This window comes from Hyperoodon ampullatus (assembly GCF_949752795.1).
Source record: "Hyperoodon ampullatus genome assembly, chromosome: 19".
In the NCBI taxonomy this organism is placed as follows: Eukaryota; Metazoa; Chordata; class Mammalia; order Artiodactyla; family Ziphiidae; genus Hyperoodon; species Hyperoodon ampullatus.
In genome coordinates, this window is record NC_136932.1 from 4623038 (window position 1) to 4643379 (window position 20342).

The following is a 20342-nucleotide window of genomic DNA, read 5'->3' on the forward strand; positions in this document are numbered from 1 at the left end:
CTGATGCGGCAGGGAGTGGAAGAGGGAGGCAGGGGGCCAAGCCCAGGGCAGGGAGGCCTGTGTAACATGATGGACCTGGGTTACAGGGAAAGTGGACAGATGCCCATCACTCCACAGCACTGGGCAATGGATGGGGAGCCATGGACAGCAAGGGAGTGTCGGCAATGTTCTGTGGTTGAACAGATGAGAGGGGAGGGCTCCTTGTTCCCCTAGAATGGGGGCCTCAGGTCCCTCCTCATTCACAATAACCTACAGTCACCCTGCCTTCCCTGGAGACCAGAAGGCCCCTCCAGATGGCTAAGGACAAGGGAGGAGTGGCCTGGAGGCCGGATTGGTTCTTGGCAAAGCTGAGGGCACCCTGCTGACCGGTGCCAGCCTCAGCAGGAAGACAGAGGCAGCAGATGGCCTGGCCCTGGGGTGCCTGGCACCAGCAAACAAGATACCCTAGGCCTCAGAGCCACTGGCAGAGGAGAGTGACACCAAGGGTCCCTGATGGGGGGAGGACACCACGGCGGGGTGTCCTGTGCCGCCTGAATACTTTAGTGGCAGAAAGGAGTTGGAGAGGGTCCCTGCTGGGATGGAGGCTTCGGATCTTTAGGGTGGGGGTGATGCCAGGCTAGGGCTAGGAGGAAGAGGTTTACTCACCAGGACCATCCCCTCTGGGCCACAGTCCCCTCCTCTCCCCCCAGCATTTGCTCCAAGAGATGCAAAAAATAGTCACATGCCAGGCAGAGGAAGGGGACAGCAAAGTCTGTGCCCTAGCCAGTGCCTGGAACTACCTAGGGACACATGCCACCCCCTGGGTGTCAGGGGATGCCCACAGGTGCTGAGGGGAGGGGAGGTGGGGGGCTGGAGTCTCAGGCTCTAGCCACAGCTGCCTGTGGCCTTGGGGAGGGGAAGGAGAGCAGAGGGAGTGGACATGTGATGGCAGGGGGTGGGGGGCAGGGCAGGCAGAGCCAGGCAGAGGGCAGGGGAAGGTTTATGATGAGAGTCATGTCTGCAGCCCCAGTGGTGATGGACAGCTCTGCAGAGAAGGCCGCTGTCCCTCATCCACCACCACCATCACACCGTGTACACACAGGCCACCCACAGCGCCCTGCAAGGCCCCACACGGAGAGCTGCGTACAGACGCGCAGACATCCTCCAATAATGACATCGCCACAAACACACCCAGAGCAACAAAGACACGCCCACAAAGGGACACAAACACTTGGAGAAAAGCCCTCCATGGTCAGAAACAACCCCAGAAACAGAAACTCAGAGACAGAGCTATTCATACGTGGACCAACCCCATTCATACAAAACATGCACCCCTGGCCCGCCCAGGACACTGACCTGTTCACACACACTCCCACAAGCAGAATCACAGAGGCCCCCCTGGCCCCTAGGGAGTCACAGAAACAGACAGAGACATGATGGATACCCATTCACACATATGTACACACATACACGCACACCAGCTGCAGAGACACACAAAGCAGCACACACACATACAAAGAGAAGTCTCATCCCTCCTTCCCCCCACTAGCCAGGTCATGGTGCCTCTGGCCACCTCGGTCACTGTACCATGCCTGTGATGTCAGACATCATGTGGCAGGTAGGTGAACTCCTGATTCAAGAGCAGAAGATGCCCCACCCCCACCCCCGCCCCAAATGTCAACACATCGGACTCAGCATGTGCAGACAGCTGGGGCCCACCTCATGTCTCTGGGAGGGGGACAGGGATGGGGCCTGGTTACAGCCACACTAGCTAGGCCCTCAACCTGGGCCTGCCTCAGGCAACGCTGGGCACATCCACGGGGCAGCCAGACCTGGAAAGGAGGGATCAGTAGCTGGGGCCAGGGGAGAGGACTGGGTGGCATCAGTGCCACAGAACAGGCCAGCCAAGCCCCACTAGAGGGTAAAGATGGAAGAGATGCTGTTTTTGTGCTTGGTGAACTTGGAGTGAGGCTGAGATCAGAGCCCTGGGACTTTGGGCGCTGGCTGGTCGAGTACACAGAATCCTGCCCCTCCGTCACCTCGGAAAGTGAGAAGGATGACCCTCCTTCATGTTGGTCCCACCAGAGTCTCCTGGCAACTCAGTGTCCTTGGAGGGGAAAAACCATAGCAGGGAGAGGTCCTCAGGGATGCCATCTATCCCCCGTCTCTGTCTCTTTCCAGGGTGTTAAACCCACGGGACAGCCTTGGGTGCCTAAGAGCGGAGGGCTCCTCTGTTTGCTAAGGTAGGACTCTCCTCCTCCAATCTCCAGCACCCTTTACTCCTCACCCTCTTCCTGGTTGTCTGTTCCTCCCGTCCTGCCCCACACAGTGCCTGGTATAGAGTAGGCTCTCAACAAATATTTGGCCATGAATGAGTGTCAAGAAAACAGGGCCAGCCACAGGTGGAAGGGGGTATCTCTGCATACTCTTGTCTGGCACCACTTTCCATCTCCTGGCACCCAGTACAGCTCAGCCTTCCATGTCTCTTCCCTGGGAATTTCCCAGCACCAGAAACCCCCGGAAGGAGGGCAGAGGGGAGGAAGGGCCCAAGAGAGGTCTGGCTCCCCAACCCAAGTGAAAACCTCCAGTATTAGGGCAAAGCTGTCTCCCTCCCCCATACTCAGAGAGGGGTGTCTCACCTTCCCAGAGGACAGTGAGACAGTGAAAAAAAGAAAGGGCTGAGTAGGAGAGGCCCTTCCAGGTAATCACTTGTAGGGAAGAGTCTTACAGGAGCTGGGACAAAATGAGAGGTGTTCTAGGAGGGTAAGATGGAAGCCAACCCATCCACTCTGTAGGGACCGGGCTTTAGAAACGCGAGACGGGGAGCTTCCTGGAGACCCAAGGAAGCAGCGCCAGGGGGTCCTCAAACTCCCTGCTGAGAAGAGGAAGCAGCTTCTTCCCTCTGGGGGCTAAGGAGTTAACTCCCTCCCTCCTCCACCCTAGGCGCCCTTGGTGGGGTTCTTCCCTCCCCCCTGCAGCTGGTCCTTTCTCCCCCACGCAGTGCGCTGGGAGGGCGGGGCCGTGCCCCCTGGGAGCCTTAGCCCAGCCAGCTGAGGTCTCTCTCCTGCCCTGGGCAGCCGTCCTCTGTAGGCTAGGTGAGTGCGTGACCCCTCCCTGACCTCGAGCCCCGAGGACGACGACGCATCCTTCGGAGAGGGAGGGCAACCTATGGGTCGCACCCTCGCTCTAGTCCCCTGGCTCTGCGTGCACCGGCGCACACACCCACCTTTCAACTCCTGTGAACACGCGTCCACGTAAACATTCGCCTCCCCCCTCCCTTGCCCCCGCCAGGCTGGGGCTCCTTAACGCCCCCCGAGGGCGCCAGCCTCCCACCGCGACGCACGTGCACTACTCCGGCCCTCTCCCCTGTGTGCCCGTCGACACGGTCACCTCCCACCCCTTCCCAATGCAGTGTGTGTGTGTTGGGGAGGGGGGGTTGCGGCGGGACCCGCGCTGAGCGGGGGGGCAAGGGCGCACCCCGGAAAGGTCATGACTTTCTGAGGCTGGGGGAGGGGCGCCAGCCGCATTTCGGGGTGGGGGCCGGTCCCCTGCGGAAGGCTGAGAACGAGATGGGGGAGGGGAGGGGGCGTTTCTCAGGGATCCGGAACCGCAACGGCCTGCGAGCCCCCCACCCCCAGACCGCCCCTCGGAGTCGTGGGAAGGGTCCCCATCTCCGTGCCCCCGCCCCGCGGAACCCGAGGCGGCTACCCCGGCCCCCGCAGCCGCTCCCCCTTACCTGCGGCCACAGGTGTATACGCGGGGTTCTCAGCCCCAGGTCGCGCGTCGGGCGGGGGAGGGAGGGCAGCCCCCTACTCCCACCCGCCCGGGCTCTCCCCTCCCCCGGCCGCCTCCGCAGCCCCCGCCGCCGGTGCCCTTTGCTGCGATGAGAGAGGCGCCGCCGCCGCCGCCGCCGCCGCCGAGCCGGCCCGGGCCCCGGTCGCCCCGGTAACCGCGACTCCACCTGGCGCGGCACGGCGCGCCGCCGTGCACATCCTCTCTCTGACCCCCTCCCCGGCGCGGCCCCGCCGGCGCAGCCCCGCCAAGGAACGGCGGAGGCTGGTGGCTGCGTCGCCGCGGTCACCCGATACGCCGGCCCGCCGCCCGGGACTCGGGTTGCAGCAGGAGGGAGGGAGGGAGGTTAGACAGCCTAGTGGAAGCGGGGGGAAGGGCTGTGGCTTGGCGTCTGGCCTCCGGTCCCCTCTCAGGGTCTTCTTCAGGCCCCAACCCCCAACGGTCTGGCCTAGGGTGTGTGTGGAGGGGGGGAAGGACAGTGGCCTGCCTCCCGACCTGCCACTCTCTGAGCTTACAGTCTCTCCCTACCTGGGTCTCGGCTGTGCACCATTTCCGTTCTAGCTCTCCCGTGACTCAATTCCCAGCCAAGTCCGGGAGGCCTAGGACGCCTAAATTTCCTCCGTGGCCTCTGATCCTGCTCTGCTGTGTGACTCGCATTTGCTGAACGTCTCTGGTCCTGCACTTTACAAAAAGGAGCCTCGTACCCAGCCATGGGGAATAGGAAGTGTGATAAGCACTAAGTATAAAGTGATGACAAGATCCTGGGCACAGCCACTTCTCTCTGTACTTCAAAGCCCTGGGGTGAAGGTCCCTTCAAGCTCTCCTCTTTCCTCCATCAGAGGAGATTCCAGATGTGGACAGGCCTGGGACCCCGTAACCTGGGACATCAGAGCTCACCAAGTCCAGCCTCACTTCCCTCCATCACCCCAACTCGAGAAGCTCCATCTGCTCTATCCAGGGAGCGCACGCGTCCTCTGCCTCATCACCATCCCTGTCCTAGCCCCACTTTGACCTCCACTGCACATGTGGCCACTCAGGATGAGTCCATCCCACTTGCCACCTAGCCTTGGGCGCAGACACATCTCTGTTCCCTAAGTTCCGTCAGTACAGGGCCAAGAGCTGGGAAAGGAAGTGGGCTGGGTGCCCTGTGAGTGATGCCAAGCATGCCAATCTCTTGCTGGACTTGAGTTACACACAGCTAAAAGTACCCTGCTCTGGAGCCTTGTTTCTTCCTAGACGGTCACATTTTTCCTTCTCCCGATTCTTCTTGAAAAAGTCAAGGCTGGCTGCCCCTCTCCAGGGGGAGCAGGGTATGCAAGGAAGAGAAGATGGCACCCATGCGACTCGCTGGATTCTCTGCCACTACACCTCCTCTGCCACCCTCGAGTCAAGGCCCCCTCAGGGCTGCCCCTGACCTGCTGTAACTCTGACTCCCTGGCCCCTCCTCCCCTCTGGGGCTTCAGATGACTGTTTTTCTCCCACAGCCATGTCCAGGCCTGAGCTGGGAGCCTGAGCCCTTAGGATCCTGTCCCAGGGTGCCCCTGTCCATCTTCCCATCAGGGAAACTGAGGCATATGAAGAATCAGGAAATCAGTTCAGAACAAATGGCTAGAGGCCAAGGTCCTCTTCACATGTTGAAACTAAGCAGTGGACATAGCAAGAAGTGTGGGAGAGAGATATCCTGAAGAACTTCCTGCTGGTGAGACATCAGGGGAAGGTTGGGTCTGCTCAGAGATGGAGGATAGGGTGGGGATAGAGGAACGGGATGATCCACAGTGGGGGTGGGAATTGGGTACAGGGCACAAGAGATTCCTGGAAACCAGTGGGGTGAGGGGAGAGGTACCCCTGTTTAAGGAGAGAAGGATTTTTTTAAAAAAGGTTTTTTAACCTGACTATTCCCCCTCAAAAAAAATTCCCTCCCCAAAGCCAAACTTTGGCACAGGTTTGGGGAGGTAGCAGTAGGAATTAGACTATCACGGGGAGAGTACGGGGCATAGGAGTCTCCTGAAAATGCGGGCTCCTACGTAAGAGAAAGGGATGCAAAATTAAAATCCTGGAAATCCCCCCTCCAAAAACTATCCTCCCCAAAGCCCAAGTCTGCCATGGGTTTGGGGGGTGGGGTGGAGGCGGGTGACTCACCTGGGCCGGCTGGCCAGCCCCGGAGGGGGCGGAGTCGCCATGGAGGTGGGAGCAGAGGGAGCTGAGGAGGCACACGGGGTCCACGGTCCAGCCGCCGACCTGTGTGTGCGAAGCGGGGGACACCCCATTAGGGGGAGCGGGCAGGAGCCGCTGGGGGACTGTGACGGGGTGGGGAGGCCATTCCTGGGGCAAGTCTGGCACAGAGCTCACCCCGCAGGGGGACCCTGCGGCACTGGCTAGTCCCTTACGAGGCTGGGTCTCTATGCGGGGCCCTGGGCCTGTTGCCGGGTCTTTCTCTCCAGTCAGGCTGGGGGCTCTTGGAGCCCAGGGCAAGGCCTTCCCCAACGGATACTGCTGAAGTCCTTGCCTTCAATTCTTGACTGCCTCTCCAGGCACTCTGCAAGGGGGCTGTCCCTCACCTGTCCTTTCTTCCAGCTTTTCACTGCCCCCTCCTCGAAGCTGTCGGGAGCCATTCCCCAGGGGGCTTCAGCCCAGTGTGCCTCTGTCCTGACAGCACCGCTTTCCTCCCCGCCATCTCGCCGAGGTGACTTTCTTCTCCCACTCCACACCTAAGGCTCGAAACCCATCCCCTCCTGATTCCTCCAGGCCCTCAGCATCCTCAAAGTCATCGTCTCTCATTAGGTCACCCCACTAACAACGTACTGAGCCAGCGCTAGGCTTAGGCACCGAGCGTTCAATGTAAGTGAAACAGCCGTGGATCCTACCCACGTACTCCCCAAGGCAGGGAATGAATGAGTGAATGAATAAAGGAATGAATTTGTGAGTGAGCGGCCGTGCTTTGACTCACTTACTGAGCACCTACTCTGTGCCAGCGAATGTCCCAGACACATAGGAGGCCCTCAAACATGCCCACGTGCTCCCCTACAGGCCCGCTGCCCCTTGAGGCCGCCATGCCGGCTGTCTTCATATTTTTCTGGCCAAACCTCCCCAGACAGATCTGCAGCCCAGGGGTCCCGTTCCCTCACCACCTCCAACCTCCTCGACCCCTGACACTGGCCGTTACCTCACCACAGCACGAGAAAGGAGCTCTTGATACCCTCCAGACCCACAGATCCTGGCCGGTCCCAATGGCTGTTTCTCTCTCCCATCCCTCCAGACCTCAGAAGTGCAGGGGGCCCTCCTGCTGGGCCTTTGTCCTCTTCCTCAGGGATGCAGGACATTTCTGGTTCCCCCTCCCCATCTGTCATGGGCCCTCTCCCTTCTCAGACTCCATTCTGCCTTGGTGACCAGGCTTACCCTGGGTCCCACTTCCATTTCGCCCACATCGTGCTCAAGCTCCCTTCTGAAGCTGTGGTCCCTTCAGAGTCTTGAGTTGTGTATTCAGTGCCTAATAGACTTCTGCGGGAAACCCCTACCCCCTCCTCAAACTCATCTCCCCTATTTCTGTCCCCCACTCCCCCAAACGTTTCCCTCCCATCCCTCTTATTTCCCCCCAAGGCACCAACATGTCCCTGTCACCCAGGTTTTTCTGTCTTTGCCTCCTGGATCCAGGCAGCAAACAAGCCTTGTTCATCTTCCCTCCAACCCCACTCCCACCCCATCCCTTTCCCTTCATCCTCCCCGACACACTCTCTTCCTCCTCCCCTTTCCCTGCCTCCAGCCACTCCCTCTTGTCCCCTCGTATTCAACATCCAGAAACAGCCGCGTCCCCCCTAGTCACCACCATCTGGCCCCCACACCTCTCACTGCCTCCCACCCCAAGCCCTCTGCATCAGCCAGTTGGACCTCTATGCCAGTCCTCAAGCCAGCACAGACCTATGCTCACCTCCCATCTCCCTACCTCCTAAAACAGCGTTCTCTTCCTCTATGACTATTCAGGCCCTCTTCATCCTTCTAAGCCTAGTTTAGGTACCTCCTCCTCCAGGAAGCCTTCCCTGACCAGGCCGGTCCACCTGATCTCCCCTACTCCAAACCCTCTTCCCGCTGACTGTGCCCCTTATACTTGAGTTTAACCATCCTTTCGCCCCATCTCGATCACAAAGGTCCCTGTCCCCTCCCCCTAAGCCAGAGCACACAGAAGGAATCCACTGAGAGGGACCCCTGAGGGGAGGGCCAGATCTCCTTCTGCAACTGTCCCTTATTTTAGTTGGAACTCTGCTCCCGGGAGGACTCCGGACAGAACTGGAGGTGACATCAGGGGCAGATAAGGTACCAGAAATGCACCAACGTGTCCTTGTTCCCTACAGTGAGGACGGGGATGGGCACACTCTCCCCCTCCCCAGCCACACCCAGCAGGACCTGGAAAGGGAGACAGAGCCGGACGGGTGCGAGAGCAGGGACGGACACCCCAAGGCTTGAGTGAACGGACGCTGAGGGGACGAACCACCCTCCCCTCAGCCCTTTCTCCCAGAGTGGACAACGCCTGGGTCTCAACGGCCAACGTGCTGCAGCTGTCAAGGCCCCTACCAAGGTGGGCCTGTAAGTAGAAGGCCAATCCCAAGAAAGAACTTTCCTACGAACGAGAAGGGCATACTTGGATGCAGAGATGCCTCCGGCAACCCAAGGAGAGCTTTACAAAGGAAGCTTCGCACCCCATAAAGAAGGAGACAGGTCCCGGACCAGAGGCAGGAGCCCTGACTCCCGTCTAAGCCCTACTGATAACAGGAGAGAAACCAAGGCACAGAGAGGGGAGTCCTCTAGCTCAAAGTCACACAGCGAGTCTTGGGGGGAAGGAATGGGGTGGGGGAGGAGGGAGGAGGTAAAAGGCCCCAGAAACTCTGGGCTCTGTTCCTGCAGGGCTGGGGCACAGGAGACCCAGCCTTCTGAAGCCCCCAAGGCCTGACCTTCCCTTAGGGGGCCATATCACTGAGGTGCCGACCCCAAGGTCTCAACTCCACCGCTGGATGGCCCCTCAGACTCAGAACACTCAGTCCACGACGAGGCTGGCCCTCTCCCTCCCCACCGCGCTCTCGTCTCTCCAAGACAGTCCTCCTCTGCTCAGTCCAGCAGCCTGATTAGAGGCTGGGCTCTCTCTGTCCAGTCCCATGCTCCAAATTCCAGGGCTGCAGGCCGAGGTCTGGGTGCTGAGCCCCCACCCCCTTCCTCCCCAGGCTCCAGAAAAGGCCAACCACAGCCACGGGGCATCCGCTTTCCCCCTCTGCCCCAGACGCCTGCCTCTCAGAATCCGGAGGAGCCTGGGGACAGGCGAGCGCAAGCCACACCCCCTCCCCAGCCCGGCCCCACTCACCTGCTCCCGCATCCTGTCTTGCTGGCTCCGCAGGGCTAGGGCGTGCTGGGGGTACTTGCTCTTCAGGTGGTCCATGAAGGCATCGCGCTTGCGGTCCGCATCGGCCTTCTGCAGCCCGCTGAGCGCCTCCAGGCTCTGGGCCGCGATCACCGTGTGCCGCCGCTCCGACGTGTGCACCAGCCCCACGTTGGAGAAGCGCCGGCCCCCGCTGCCCCCGCCTCCGCCCCCGCCCCCCAGGGTCCGGTACTCCCGAGGGTACTCGGCATCGTCTGCAGAGAGCATGGGGGGGCTGCTCCGCTCCGGATCTGCAAGGGGAGAGAGGGAGGACGGCAGGGTCACCGCGTGCCCGGCCTGGGGCTGCCCATCCCCCACTGGGATCGCTGCGAGGAGGCGCTGGCCTAAGGGGGGCCGGCACGAGGCACCTGGGGTGAGGCAGGGGCCGCCTGCCCCCCACTGGGAACAGAAGAGGCAGCAGGGGTGGCCCCCGAGGAGGGTGGGGAGCAAGGGCGGTGTCCAGCTTCCTGCCCTCTGCCGGTGGCTTGGAGGATGATGACTGTGGCTGAGGTGCTGTCCTTTGAGGCCAAGGAGGGCTTGGAAGCAGGGGTCCTGGACACCTCTCTAGCCACACAGCCCCTTCCTCCTTCCTTGTGCTGGGCTTCACAGGGGAGGGAAGGTGAGTTTCCTTTTAGATGCTTCCTGAAAGCTGTGGAAAGGAGCCTGCACTGCCTTTCTTTCAAGAGCATCTTCTAAGGAGTGGGGCGGGGGCTAGCTTCCTCCCTCAGACTAGCATGTCCAGGACACACTTGTCTTTAGGCTGGGGGTTGGCTTGGAAAAGGGTCAGGACTAGGAAACGGGGGGGGGAAATGACGGCAAAGATCGGGGCCTGGGACAGGGGAGCCCCGTGCCCTTCCCTCCCCAGAGACAGACAGACAGACAGACAGGAGAGGCTGGGCACAGAGAGGACAGTGAGAGACGGACTGGGGACAAACTCAAAGAAAGCAGACAGAACAGCTCAAGCTTTCCCCCCCGGGATCCTCCCCTCCCCACTCCCTTTCTTCAGGCTCCCTTCCCAAAACACACACAAACAAGTTCAAGACCTGTACAGGACGCACAGGGGACAGAGTACAGTACAGAAGCAAAAAAAGGAGAAGGCCGGGGGTTGAGGTCTCCATGCAGAACTCTGAAGCCCATCCCCACATGCCCATCAGCCTTGAGCCCTTGGCCTCCCCAGGCCCAGCTCTGCTGTCTCCTACCCTCCGGCCTCAACGCCGACCTTCCCAAAGCCCAGCAGGGACAGCGGTTCCAGAGTGTCACCCACACCAGGGGTGGGAGGAATTGCCGGGGCTTACCTGAGTCGTATTCCTGGTCGTAAAACAGATTTGCCCTCCCTCATCTGCAGAAGTCACTCCCCTTGAGAGACAAACTTGGTCTCCCCAGCATCAAACTTGGTCTCCCCAGCATACCCCCAGCCTCACAATCCACTAGCCTCAAAGCAGCACCCCTAAGTGTAGCCTAGCTCTGGGGGGAATCAAGCACTGTAGCAGACACAGGCACCCCGATGCAGGGGCTAACTCACAGGGCCGACTGGGGCAAAAGAGGAGGGGCTGAGGATTCTGAGACCCAGCCAGTTCCATCCAGCCCAGCCCCCGTCAGCCCCCTCCCTCCTTCATCAGGCCCAGGGCCGGGCCTCAGTCGCCTCCCGTCCACCACCGGAGGAAAGAGGAGTTTCAGCCACGTTCTAGGAAAAGTCACCCCTCGCCCAACACACTCACACACTCCTCCCTGGGCTATGGCAGAGGCCTGTAGATCTCGGGGGACTGACCCCTCGATGACCCAGCACCGCCCACCAAAGCCAAGGGAAGAATGGCTTCCGTGGACACAGAGCTCCAAAGCTTCCAAGGCCCTGACTGATTGCCGTTACCACAGCCTTCAAACCTCCTGTGTGTGGTGGTGGGGGGGGAAGGGGGCGTATTCCTGTGGCCCCATTTCAGAGATGGGGCCACCCAGGTCAGAGAAGGCCAGTGACACACCCAAAGCCACAGTCAGTGGTAGAGGCCAGATTGGACCCCAACATTTATTAGATTTGCCTCACCCCCTCCCACCACACCTTCCCGGCCAGACGACAATTGTTTATTGATGGAAAAATGGTACCACCTCCTTGTTTGCCTGCTGTCTCCTCACCCTGGCGCTGAGTCTGGGGTCCCTCCCTCCTCCCTCCCGCAGGCAACTGTTCCTCTCACCACAGTCACAACCCTCTGCTGTGCTCCCCAAAGTGGGGTCCAGATACCCAAGAGATGACTGGGGGAGGAATACTGTTTCATAGCTTAATAGTTATACCTTTATTTTCAAGGATTAAAAAGAAAAAAACAAGAAGGCCCAACCACTGATTTCATGGGTACTGTTCCTTGGGGTGATAGTGAGATAAGGTTTCCTTTAAAGTAAATTTATTAAGTTCAAAGTGAGTTAACATATTGAGTTAAGACGGTGAGAAGGTTCCCTGGTAGGGAGGAAATTCCTGAAGCTGGCCCCCGACTGAGGCTGGGAACCCTGGGGCCATCTCGGTGGGGACCCAGTCCTCGCCCTCGAGGAGCTGGTGGTAACCTACGGTGGCCAGTGAATATGGCCGCAAGGGAGTGACCTGACCATCATCCAGAAGAAGAAGAGCTGGAATAGGGGTTGCTCTGGGCACAGGAGAAATAGCCCCAACCGGAGTCAGGGGGCTGCCTCCCATGACCCTTAACCTCTCTCTTCCACTCACCCTCACCACCCGCTGGAGGTCTGCAACCTCATGGGGCACAACTAAGCAGGAGGAGACCCTCCCTGGCCGAGTGCCCTGGACACTCCGTAGTCCTCCCTTTGCCTAGGCTGGGGCAGACTCTGCCCAAGGCCTGGCTGCTGGAAGCCCAGCTCTAGAGCCCAGCATCAGCCCTGCCTGAGCCAGAGGGCCCTCACCAGTGCCAGCCAGCCAGGCTCGCCGTGCCTCCTAGGGCTCTGGACACATATAGGTGCACTGGGCAAGGTCTCCAATTCACATCTGCCCTCCCGCCCTCCTAGACCCAGAAGAGATGCTCATGCCCACTCGCACCCTCCATGCCAGCACTTCCTCCCCTGGCTCCTGGGGCGGGGTGCAGTGGAGCCTCAGTGCATCCGGAGCGGGGCAAGCAGTATGCCAGCCTGAGAAAAGCAGGCACTGTGGGGAGGTCTGGGGTCACCCAGGCTCTCCCAGGTCAATTAAGGGGCGAGGCAGGTCTGGAAAGGAGGGGTCCCGGCTGCTAGAGCAGGCAGCGGGGAGGTGGAGGCTCAAGACAGTGGATCACTACAGCCCCATAAATCTCACAAAGGTGGGCAGCAGCGGTGGGGAGAGAGCTGCTGAGCAGAGGCCCGAACAGAGCGTGGAGCCAGGACCAACTCCTCCCTGTCTCCTCCAGGTCAGGGCTCACCCCTCAGGTGCCTGGGCACGGGCAGAGGCCGGGGTCATGGGTGAGGCAGGAGCTGGATTCTAGGGGGTGGCAGAGAGACAGGAGGGGGTAGGAGAGACAATCGGCTGTCTCTGAGGGGAGGCGGGGCTTTGAGTTGAAAAGCTTTAGAATCTGTTTAAGAACCTTCCAGATCTTTGGCTTTGTTTAACAGAGAAACAAGGCTCAGGGAAAGAGGTGAGCTGCCTGCGTAACCCATGAGTCCTAGCCCCCTGCTCTGTGCAGATATCTCTCCACTCTGGGGCCCCAGTGGAGCGGGACAACTGGCCTGGGATTCTGGGTTGGGGGGGCCATCCTGTTGCCCTTGGGAGAAAGAGGCCCTTGGGGGCTCTGAGGGCTCAGGCATGAATTTATCTGAGCCAGCCCTGGGCTCTTGAAGTCAGAACATTGGGAGAAAAAAAACACAGGCCAGAGACACCCTGGGGTTAGAGTCAGCTCCTTCCCTGAGGGGCCCCGGGTTAGCCATTCCTTTAGTTACCCATTCGATCAACAAGTCTCTTCCCTCTTGGAGCCTGAGGGTACTAATCTGTAAAATGGGGATGTCCACCTCTAAACCCTGCTTCTGGGCACTGGGTGAGAAGCTGGCAAGATAACGAGGAGAAAGCACACTGCTTTGAATTAAAGACACGCCTGGCACACGAGCTGCCGAGACAGTAGGACAGCCTTCCCATTACTCCTGTTCCCGCTCCAGCCACCACTAAGGTCTTGAGTGACCCTGACCCTCCCCAGACTGAGCAGCCCAGTGAGAAGCCCAGGAGATCGATTCCAATCTAGCAAGCAGTAGGCTCTGGGTAGCAGTGGTCCTGAGCAGATCGATGCTTGCTGTTTACCAGCAAGGGGCTGGTGGGGGGTGGGGGATGGGGGGCGGATGGGACAGGGAGGCCTTGAGGGGGTAAGCAGCACTGGGCTCTATGGGGGCAGGGACCCCTGTGGTGGAGAGGCAGAGGCAGGGGGCTCTGAGCGCAGGGGCCAAGTGGGGAGACCCTGGAGGGGAAAGCAGAGCGGGGGTACAGTGCTGGAAGGGGCGCTGGGACTGCAGGTCCCTGAGGGATGGGGGCTTGGGGGATCCAGAGAGATACGTTGGGCCGGGAGGGTTTGCCAACTCCCCAAGTACCCTCAGTGTGCAAGGCCAGCTATAATTTTCGAGTCAGAGATTCAAGCTGCAGGGAAGATGCCCAGGACGGATGAAATGCAGCTCAGAACGAGGGAAAGGGAAACGGGGAAAGGGGGCCTCGGGTCACGCTCGGCTCAACCTCTGTGGCCTGGGCAACCAGTAAGCGAACCCGCCAGAGGCTGGGAGGAGCAGGGAGCAGTGGGCGCCCCCCAGTGGCCGGCTGCGGATAAAGGCGCAGGTGCTTGGGAAGAGAGCGACATTGTTATTTGTTCCACCAACTCCAAATTCCATGTTTATTTAGGAGCCTAATTTATTTTTATCTTCACTGCATTCTTTTACATGAGATCACTGTAACTCAAGATGAGAATTAAGATCCCAAGGATTCAGTGAGACGCTCTCTCATAAGCCATCCAGCCCCTCCCCACCTGGCGTCTTTACCCCAGCTGTCACCAGCGACTCTGTCCTCTGGCTGTCACTGGGCAACAGCCACCCATGACATCATCTTCAGAGGAAGAGAGAGTGTAGAAGGGGGGAGGGGGAGGGAGAGGGAAGAAGAGAGAGGACGGGGAGGAAGTAGAGGGGAGAACGAAGCTACGAGCCGCAGAGAAGGGAGGGCTCTCGCGGGGGGGCCTGCTGTGAGGACCCGGAGTTCAGGACCCTGGCTCCCTCTCCCCAAGAGACGGGGAGGCTGGACGAGGCTCCTCCCCTGGGGACCTGACGGACCTCACAGGTGCGCCCCCATCCATTGCCTGGGCAGAGGTGGTGGCCGAGCACCAACTCAGGGAGCACAGAGGACCCCGGGGCTGGATCCCAGTGAGGTCCGCAGGCAGGGCAAGGGGAGGGATGCATGGAGATTGCTGGGAAGTGGGGGGCCTGGTTCCTACCCAGAGTGCCTTGCCCACAGACACGCACACACACACACTTGAACACATGCGGTGCAAGGCTCCCCCGGTCCCACCGTCTGCAGCCAAAGCAAGAGAAGCCCAGGTCAGGAGGTCCAGGAGGAGCCCCAAGGCGACTGACACCATCGACTGTGTGTGCCTGACAAGTCCATCCTGCTGGGCGGCTGCTGCAGTCAGGAAGTGCACTGTGCTGGGAGGTCAGAGACCAGAGGACAAAGGTCAAGCTTGGCAGAGGCTCCAGGAACTTGAATGAGGTGAAGGGATCATCCCTTCACCCCCATCTCCCCGCCCCGTGAAGTAGCTGGCCCCTTGGTCTTTGGGCGCCCCTGGCTCCGGGCGCCCTGTGTGCCCATGGCCCTCAGTCCACTGTCTGTCCGTGGGTCTTTGGAGCAGAAGCCCGTCTGTGTCGGTTTTGTAAAACCATCTTTTCTGCCCCACACCACAGCAACCGAAATCATTTTCCGGGCAATTGCCTTTCTGTAAACATTCCTGTGTAATATCCCCCCAAACTGCTAATGCCCAGCACCCTGTTGAGTCTCCCTGTCACTCCAACCGGAGCCTCAGAGGTGGAGGTGGGCAGTGGGAAGAAGGCGGACTGGAGGGGAGGAGGTGGCCGCACGGAGGATTAAGGACAGGGCTTCAAGTCCAGCTCCCGGCATGAGCCTCCACACCTGCCCCCGTGTCTCCCCATCCCCCCAGCCCAGCCCCACTGCCCTGAAGGTCAGGCCCCCTCAGGAGAGACTGTCTGGTCCGGGAGGGATGACAGGGAAGAAGCGGGAGGGGATCCCATGGAAGGGAGGCCTGGGAGGAAAGAGAAATGACCTGAAAGCATGGGGGTGACGGTTAGTCAAGAAAGGTGACTCCCTGGAACCTGGGAGCACAGGGGCAAGGCCAGTCATCACTGGGTGCCCAGGGAAGGCAGCTCCCTCTGTCCCTGAGGTGTGAGAGGGAGGACACGCAAGTGCGGAGAGGCCAGGTGGAGCCCGTCCCCACGATGGACCACTACCCGGGCAGCGCAGCGGTAGGGGAAGGCGGGCAAGGCAAGAGGGCATCAGAGGCAGGATAGTCCTTGGCTGGTGACACTGATGCCCCCTCCCCACCCGCCAGCACTGATCTACAGAGCCACCGTGGAGGACGGCCTGGGGTGGTTCGATTCTCCTGGCAGTACAGCAGGGAAACTGAGGATCAGGGAGGCTGAGGGAGTTAACAAGTCACTGTATGGACTCCCTTCCCCAGGCTGGGGGGGAAGGGGGAAAGAGGACTGTGGCCTGTGACCCCCTGGACTCTTCTACCCACACGTCCAGGGAGCCCTGCCACCCCCCAGCCCCCAGGGAAGCTGGGCATCTAGACCCAGCTGGGGAGTGGGGACACCCGCGCCCTGGAGGGAGCCAGGAGGCAGGGGAGGCTGCAGGGCGCTGCCAGTCACAGCTTCACACAGGGAGAAAAACAAGAACCAATCTGCGCAGGTTCAAAACCCACCAAAGGCCACTTGGCAAACGAATCGGAATCAATTAAAGGACCTCGTCAGGGCTAGGGGAGGGAGAGCTCACCTGCCTGGGTCTTGGCTGCTCCCAGCAGAGCTTCTGGGGCTTTCCCCAGGGAGAGAGAATTTGAGAGAGAGAGGGCGTTGGGCTCCCAGGGGATAGGGCGGGCCCTGCCCCAGACAGATGCTTCCTCTGCCAGCTCTCGCTTCTCACCCGTCCACAGGCTGACTCTGTCCTGCAGCTTCTGTCCACTTGCTCAGACTGGGAGCCCCTGCAGGGCAGGGCCTCTTCCCTGAATCTGGGCACATCGCAGGGCAGGGCCCAGGTCTCCTCCCTCCGATTGGGAGCCTTTGTCTCCCCGCTTAGACTAGGGACACCCCAGAGCAGGGCCCCTGTTTCCCCTATCAGACGAGGGGTTCGCCTAGGACAGAGCCTTGTCTCCCCCTAAGACTGGGCAGGACCTGTGCCTCCTCTCTGAGGGGCACGAGGGGCGGGCCCCTGTTTACCTCTTTGGATCAGAAGCTCCCTCAGGGCAAGGCGCTTGTCTCCTCCCTCAGACTGGGGCCTCCTTGATGGCAGAGAAACCACTCCGCCCACACTGGGTGGTCTTGCAGGAGGGAATTAGGTGGGGTGAAGAGATTCACAAGCCATCTCAGGAGTGGGATGGGGGCCCGGGGACAGTCAAAGATGCCAGGCTTGGTCTCAGTGCCATCTCTGCCAGCTGCCCCGGCTCTGCGTGGCCCTGGAGTCCTTGCTTCCTTCTACCTGCTGCCCTCTCCCGCCCGACCCCCCACGTCCACGGGGCACAGAGCACAGCAGCCCTCTACCCTGGCGAGGTGAGGCCTCCCTCCCTTCGGTTCTCCGCTCTTGGGCAAAGAGGAGTGACGTCTCAAGACTGTCCGGCTAAGCCTTGCCTGCGTCTGCTTTCCCTCCAGCCAAATGCCTTTCACGGGGAAGGAAACGGAGGCCCAGAGAGCAAACCGATTCATACGGGAGCTGGAAGCAGAGCCAGAAATGGAACCCTGGCCCCCTGGCCCCCAGGGACAAGGACTTGTCCACACCTGCCTGCCACTTCCCAGAAAGCAATTGCCAGGGGAGCCCCTCTCCAGGCCCCAGGCGGGCAGAGACGAACAACCTCCTTAGAAGGAATCAGCAGAGAGGTGGGAGATGTCGCAGCACCCTCGGCCCCAAAGACAGAAGAGCTGTGGGTCACAGTCCAGGTGCACCCCCAGGCGCCCGCCCCAGCCCAGTGGCTGCTTGTCACACAGAAACCAGGGTCCCCACGAGGGGTCCGGACCATACTCCTCAGACAAGACCCACCTCTCCTGCGAAAGGGCCAACAAGCCAGCCTCTTGCCCAGAATTTCAGATATAGGACCCTCCCTCTTCTCCCTGCAACCCTCCCCCAACTGCCAGCAAAGCTATGGCATTACCCAAAATCACTCAACTTGGAGGTGAGAAAGCTCTGTTCAAACCCAGCTCTGCCACCATCTAGTTGTGTAACCTTGAGCAGGTCAGCAGCCTCTCTGAGCTTCAGTTCTTTCATTTGCTTTTTTTGTTTGTTTTTTTAAAAACTAATAACAGGCGTGCGGGTTGTACGCTGCAGGAAGGCGCGGGCCTAGGGAACGGGTGGGGGGCAGCTCCTTCCTGATCTGCCCAATCGCCTGATTCCCTTTCACTCCACAGAGTTTTCTCAAACCCAGGACGGTAGGGTTTGGATTTTTAGCCACTAATGAAGATCTGGCTAATTGGCTTCCCCAGGGAGGGCAGGGGCGGGGATGCAGAGGGGAGCACATCACCCCCAGTCTGAAGCCGTCGCTGGAAACGCTGGGAACAGCCCTGGCGTGTGCCCACACAGCCCCTGCTAACAAGCTAACTCCTGCCTGGCGTCTCCACCGTCACGTGCCCAGGGAAGGTGTCCTGTCAGCCCCACATCTCCTTGGAGAGGCAGCGGAGAGGAGCACAGGCTGGGAGGAAGGGAAGGAGACGGTGGAAAGGGAGGGAGGCTGACGCCTGTCCTCCCAGCTCTGCCACTGCTCAGGGGCGGCTGCCGGCGAGCCTCCTCTCCTCGGGGGCACTCGAGCCTCAGGGTGCCAAGGCCAGGGCAGCAGGCGTGGGCACAGGGACCTTCACCACGCCCCTCTAGCTGCCTCAGGCTGAAAGCAAGCCCAGAGGGAGGCATCCTGTTCCCAGGGGGAGGGACCCCAATCTCTTGGAGGTGAGGGGTGGAAGCCCCACCCATCACCCCACCTCCCCACAGGGAAGTGTGGTCGACACCCAGGATCCATTGAGGGCCTCACAAATGTTGCACAGGAGCCTCAGCCCTGCTGTCCCCCTCCACATCCTCCGCTGAGACATGGCCCTTCATGGGGTCAGGCTCTCTCGAGGAGGCTCTTCCCAGGCCCACAACCCAGCACCCAGACGGCTCCCTCAGACACCAGGATGGTCGGGGTCCTGGTGCCTCCAGCCTCCAAGCACAGGCCACCGCGCTTCTGCTCATCACACTTCTATCGTCATGCCTGTGCCCCCATGGTACACGCCCACACGCCCAGCACAGGCTCACGAACGTGTGCCCAGTCACGAAGGCCTCCCCTGCACCCACCACAGGCATCAACATGGGCCCAGCTGGGACTGGGTCACTGCAGAGAGGCCACGTTGAACGCTACGTGGACAGACAGGGTGCTGTGCCCATGCACACACATCATAGACATGTACAACCCCTCAACCGATTGCAGTGCATCTGGGGGCTCTCTCAAGTGCCAGCTCGCTGCATCTCCAGCTTGGAGTGAAAGACATTGGGGACCCCATTTGCCCAGGCTGGGTCTAGCTACCCCTTCTCAGAGAGGCAACTTCTTGGCCCCTCTCCTGCTTTGTCAAGTTCAGGGTCTCCTCGCTAAAGCATTTACATTTTGTCTACAAATACAGGCCACTCCACTCTCACCAATGTTTACCCAACCAGGCAGTGCCAAGGACTGAGATGTCCCTCCTGGACCTCGCATCCCCAGCCCTTGTCTCCCTCTACAGGTGCTCAGCCTCCTGCGCCAGGACAAGGGGCCAGCGGGCCTTGGACCCCCTTCCACCTGCTGCCGGAGGGTGAAGGACAGGGCTTCTGAGCTGCAGGTTTCAGCCCTCACCTCACAGGTCAATTACTCTACTGCCCTGCAAGCCAACCGGGAACGAACGGCCAAATCTGCGTCCCATTATGTTCCCTCCCTATAGGGATGCTAAGGTTAGAGCACCAGGAGAGACTCTGGAGGATGGAAGATGGGGGAATGCAGAGAAGGGAGGAGGAGACTCAGAGTTTCCTGCCTGACTGCTGGGTCCAGACTGACCTGGGAAGCCTGATCAGATTCCAGGGGCATCTTCCAGTTCTCCCTGTTGCCTAACCTGAACCGTCCCACCAGAGCAGGATCCAGGAAGGTGGAGCACGAGCTGGGAGGCAGGGGAGAAACAAGCAGTCTCCCCTTCCCTCTGCAAAAGACTTGAAGACTCCAACCTGCTCATCTCCGTTAAATCCATCCATCCATCTGGAGTGATGAGGTTTAGACTCAGCACCAGGCTTGCTGGATGCCGTGGGGAAAACGGACCAGCCACGAATGACAGCACCCTTGATACCCACCCCTCGACCAAGCACACTCTCACGACAGCCCACAAGGGGCTCTATTCATTCAGTTCTCAGAGTCACCTCGTGACGTTGCTCTCCCCCGTTTTACAGGTGAGAAAGCTGAGGCTCAAGAAGGGGTGACTTGTCCATGGTCAGAGTTGGCACGTGGAGAAGCCTGGTCTCGACTGTGGGGTTCTCAGCCCGGATCCCCTTTCTCTCCTCTACGCCCTGCTACCCCTGAGGAAGACGCTGATTCTGCCACCAAGGCATCCCTGAGTCTTCGTCTGAGCCACTGGGCCAGAGCCCCTCATGTCCCCTCATGGCCCCTCATGTCCCCTCATGGCCCCTCAGTCTGTCCAACTCCCTAAGGAGGGAGCACTCGAACAGGCCCCTCCCAGAGGAGCGCAGAGACCCTCAAGCCCATCCTTTCTGGGGGGACCTCATACCGGAAGAGTGGGGACCCTTCCCCAGGGCGTGGCTGAGAGGGAAGAAGGGGCAGGGAGCAGAACTGCCCCGGGGCCACAGAAGCCCAGGCTGGGAAGGGGGCCCTGCCTTTCCACAGTCCTCCCCTCATACCGTAGTTTGGTACTGAGTCCTCCCAACCCCTGCCACAGGCTGTGCCGACACAGAACTGCAAGTCCTATT

At 60.2% G+C, this 20342-nt stretch overlaps 1 protein-coding gene across 2 annotated transcripts in view; it reads right to left on the reverse strand.

Moving 5' to 3' along the window:
- SRCIN1 (SRC kinase signaling inhibitor 1) overlaps positions 1 to 20342 on the reverse strand; it is a gene marked incomplete at both ends in the record, with an annotated part of 65961 nt that overhangs the window by 33047 nt on the left and 12572 nt on the right. For both annotated transcript variants that reach the window (XM_079725416.1, XM_079725415.1), the window contains 2 exons: positions 5911 to 6009; positions 9119 to 9423. In XM_079725416.1, coding sequence (XP_079581542.1) covers positions 5911 to 6009; positions 9119 to 9423 — 404 coding nt within the window. The remainder of the gene's footprint in view (positions 1 to 5910; positions 6010 to 9118; positions 9424 to 20342) is intronic.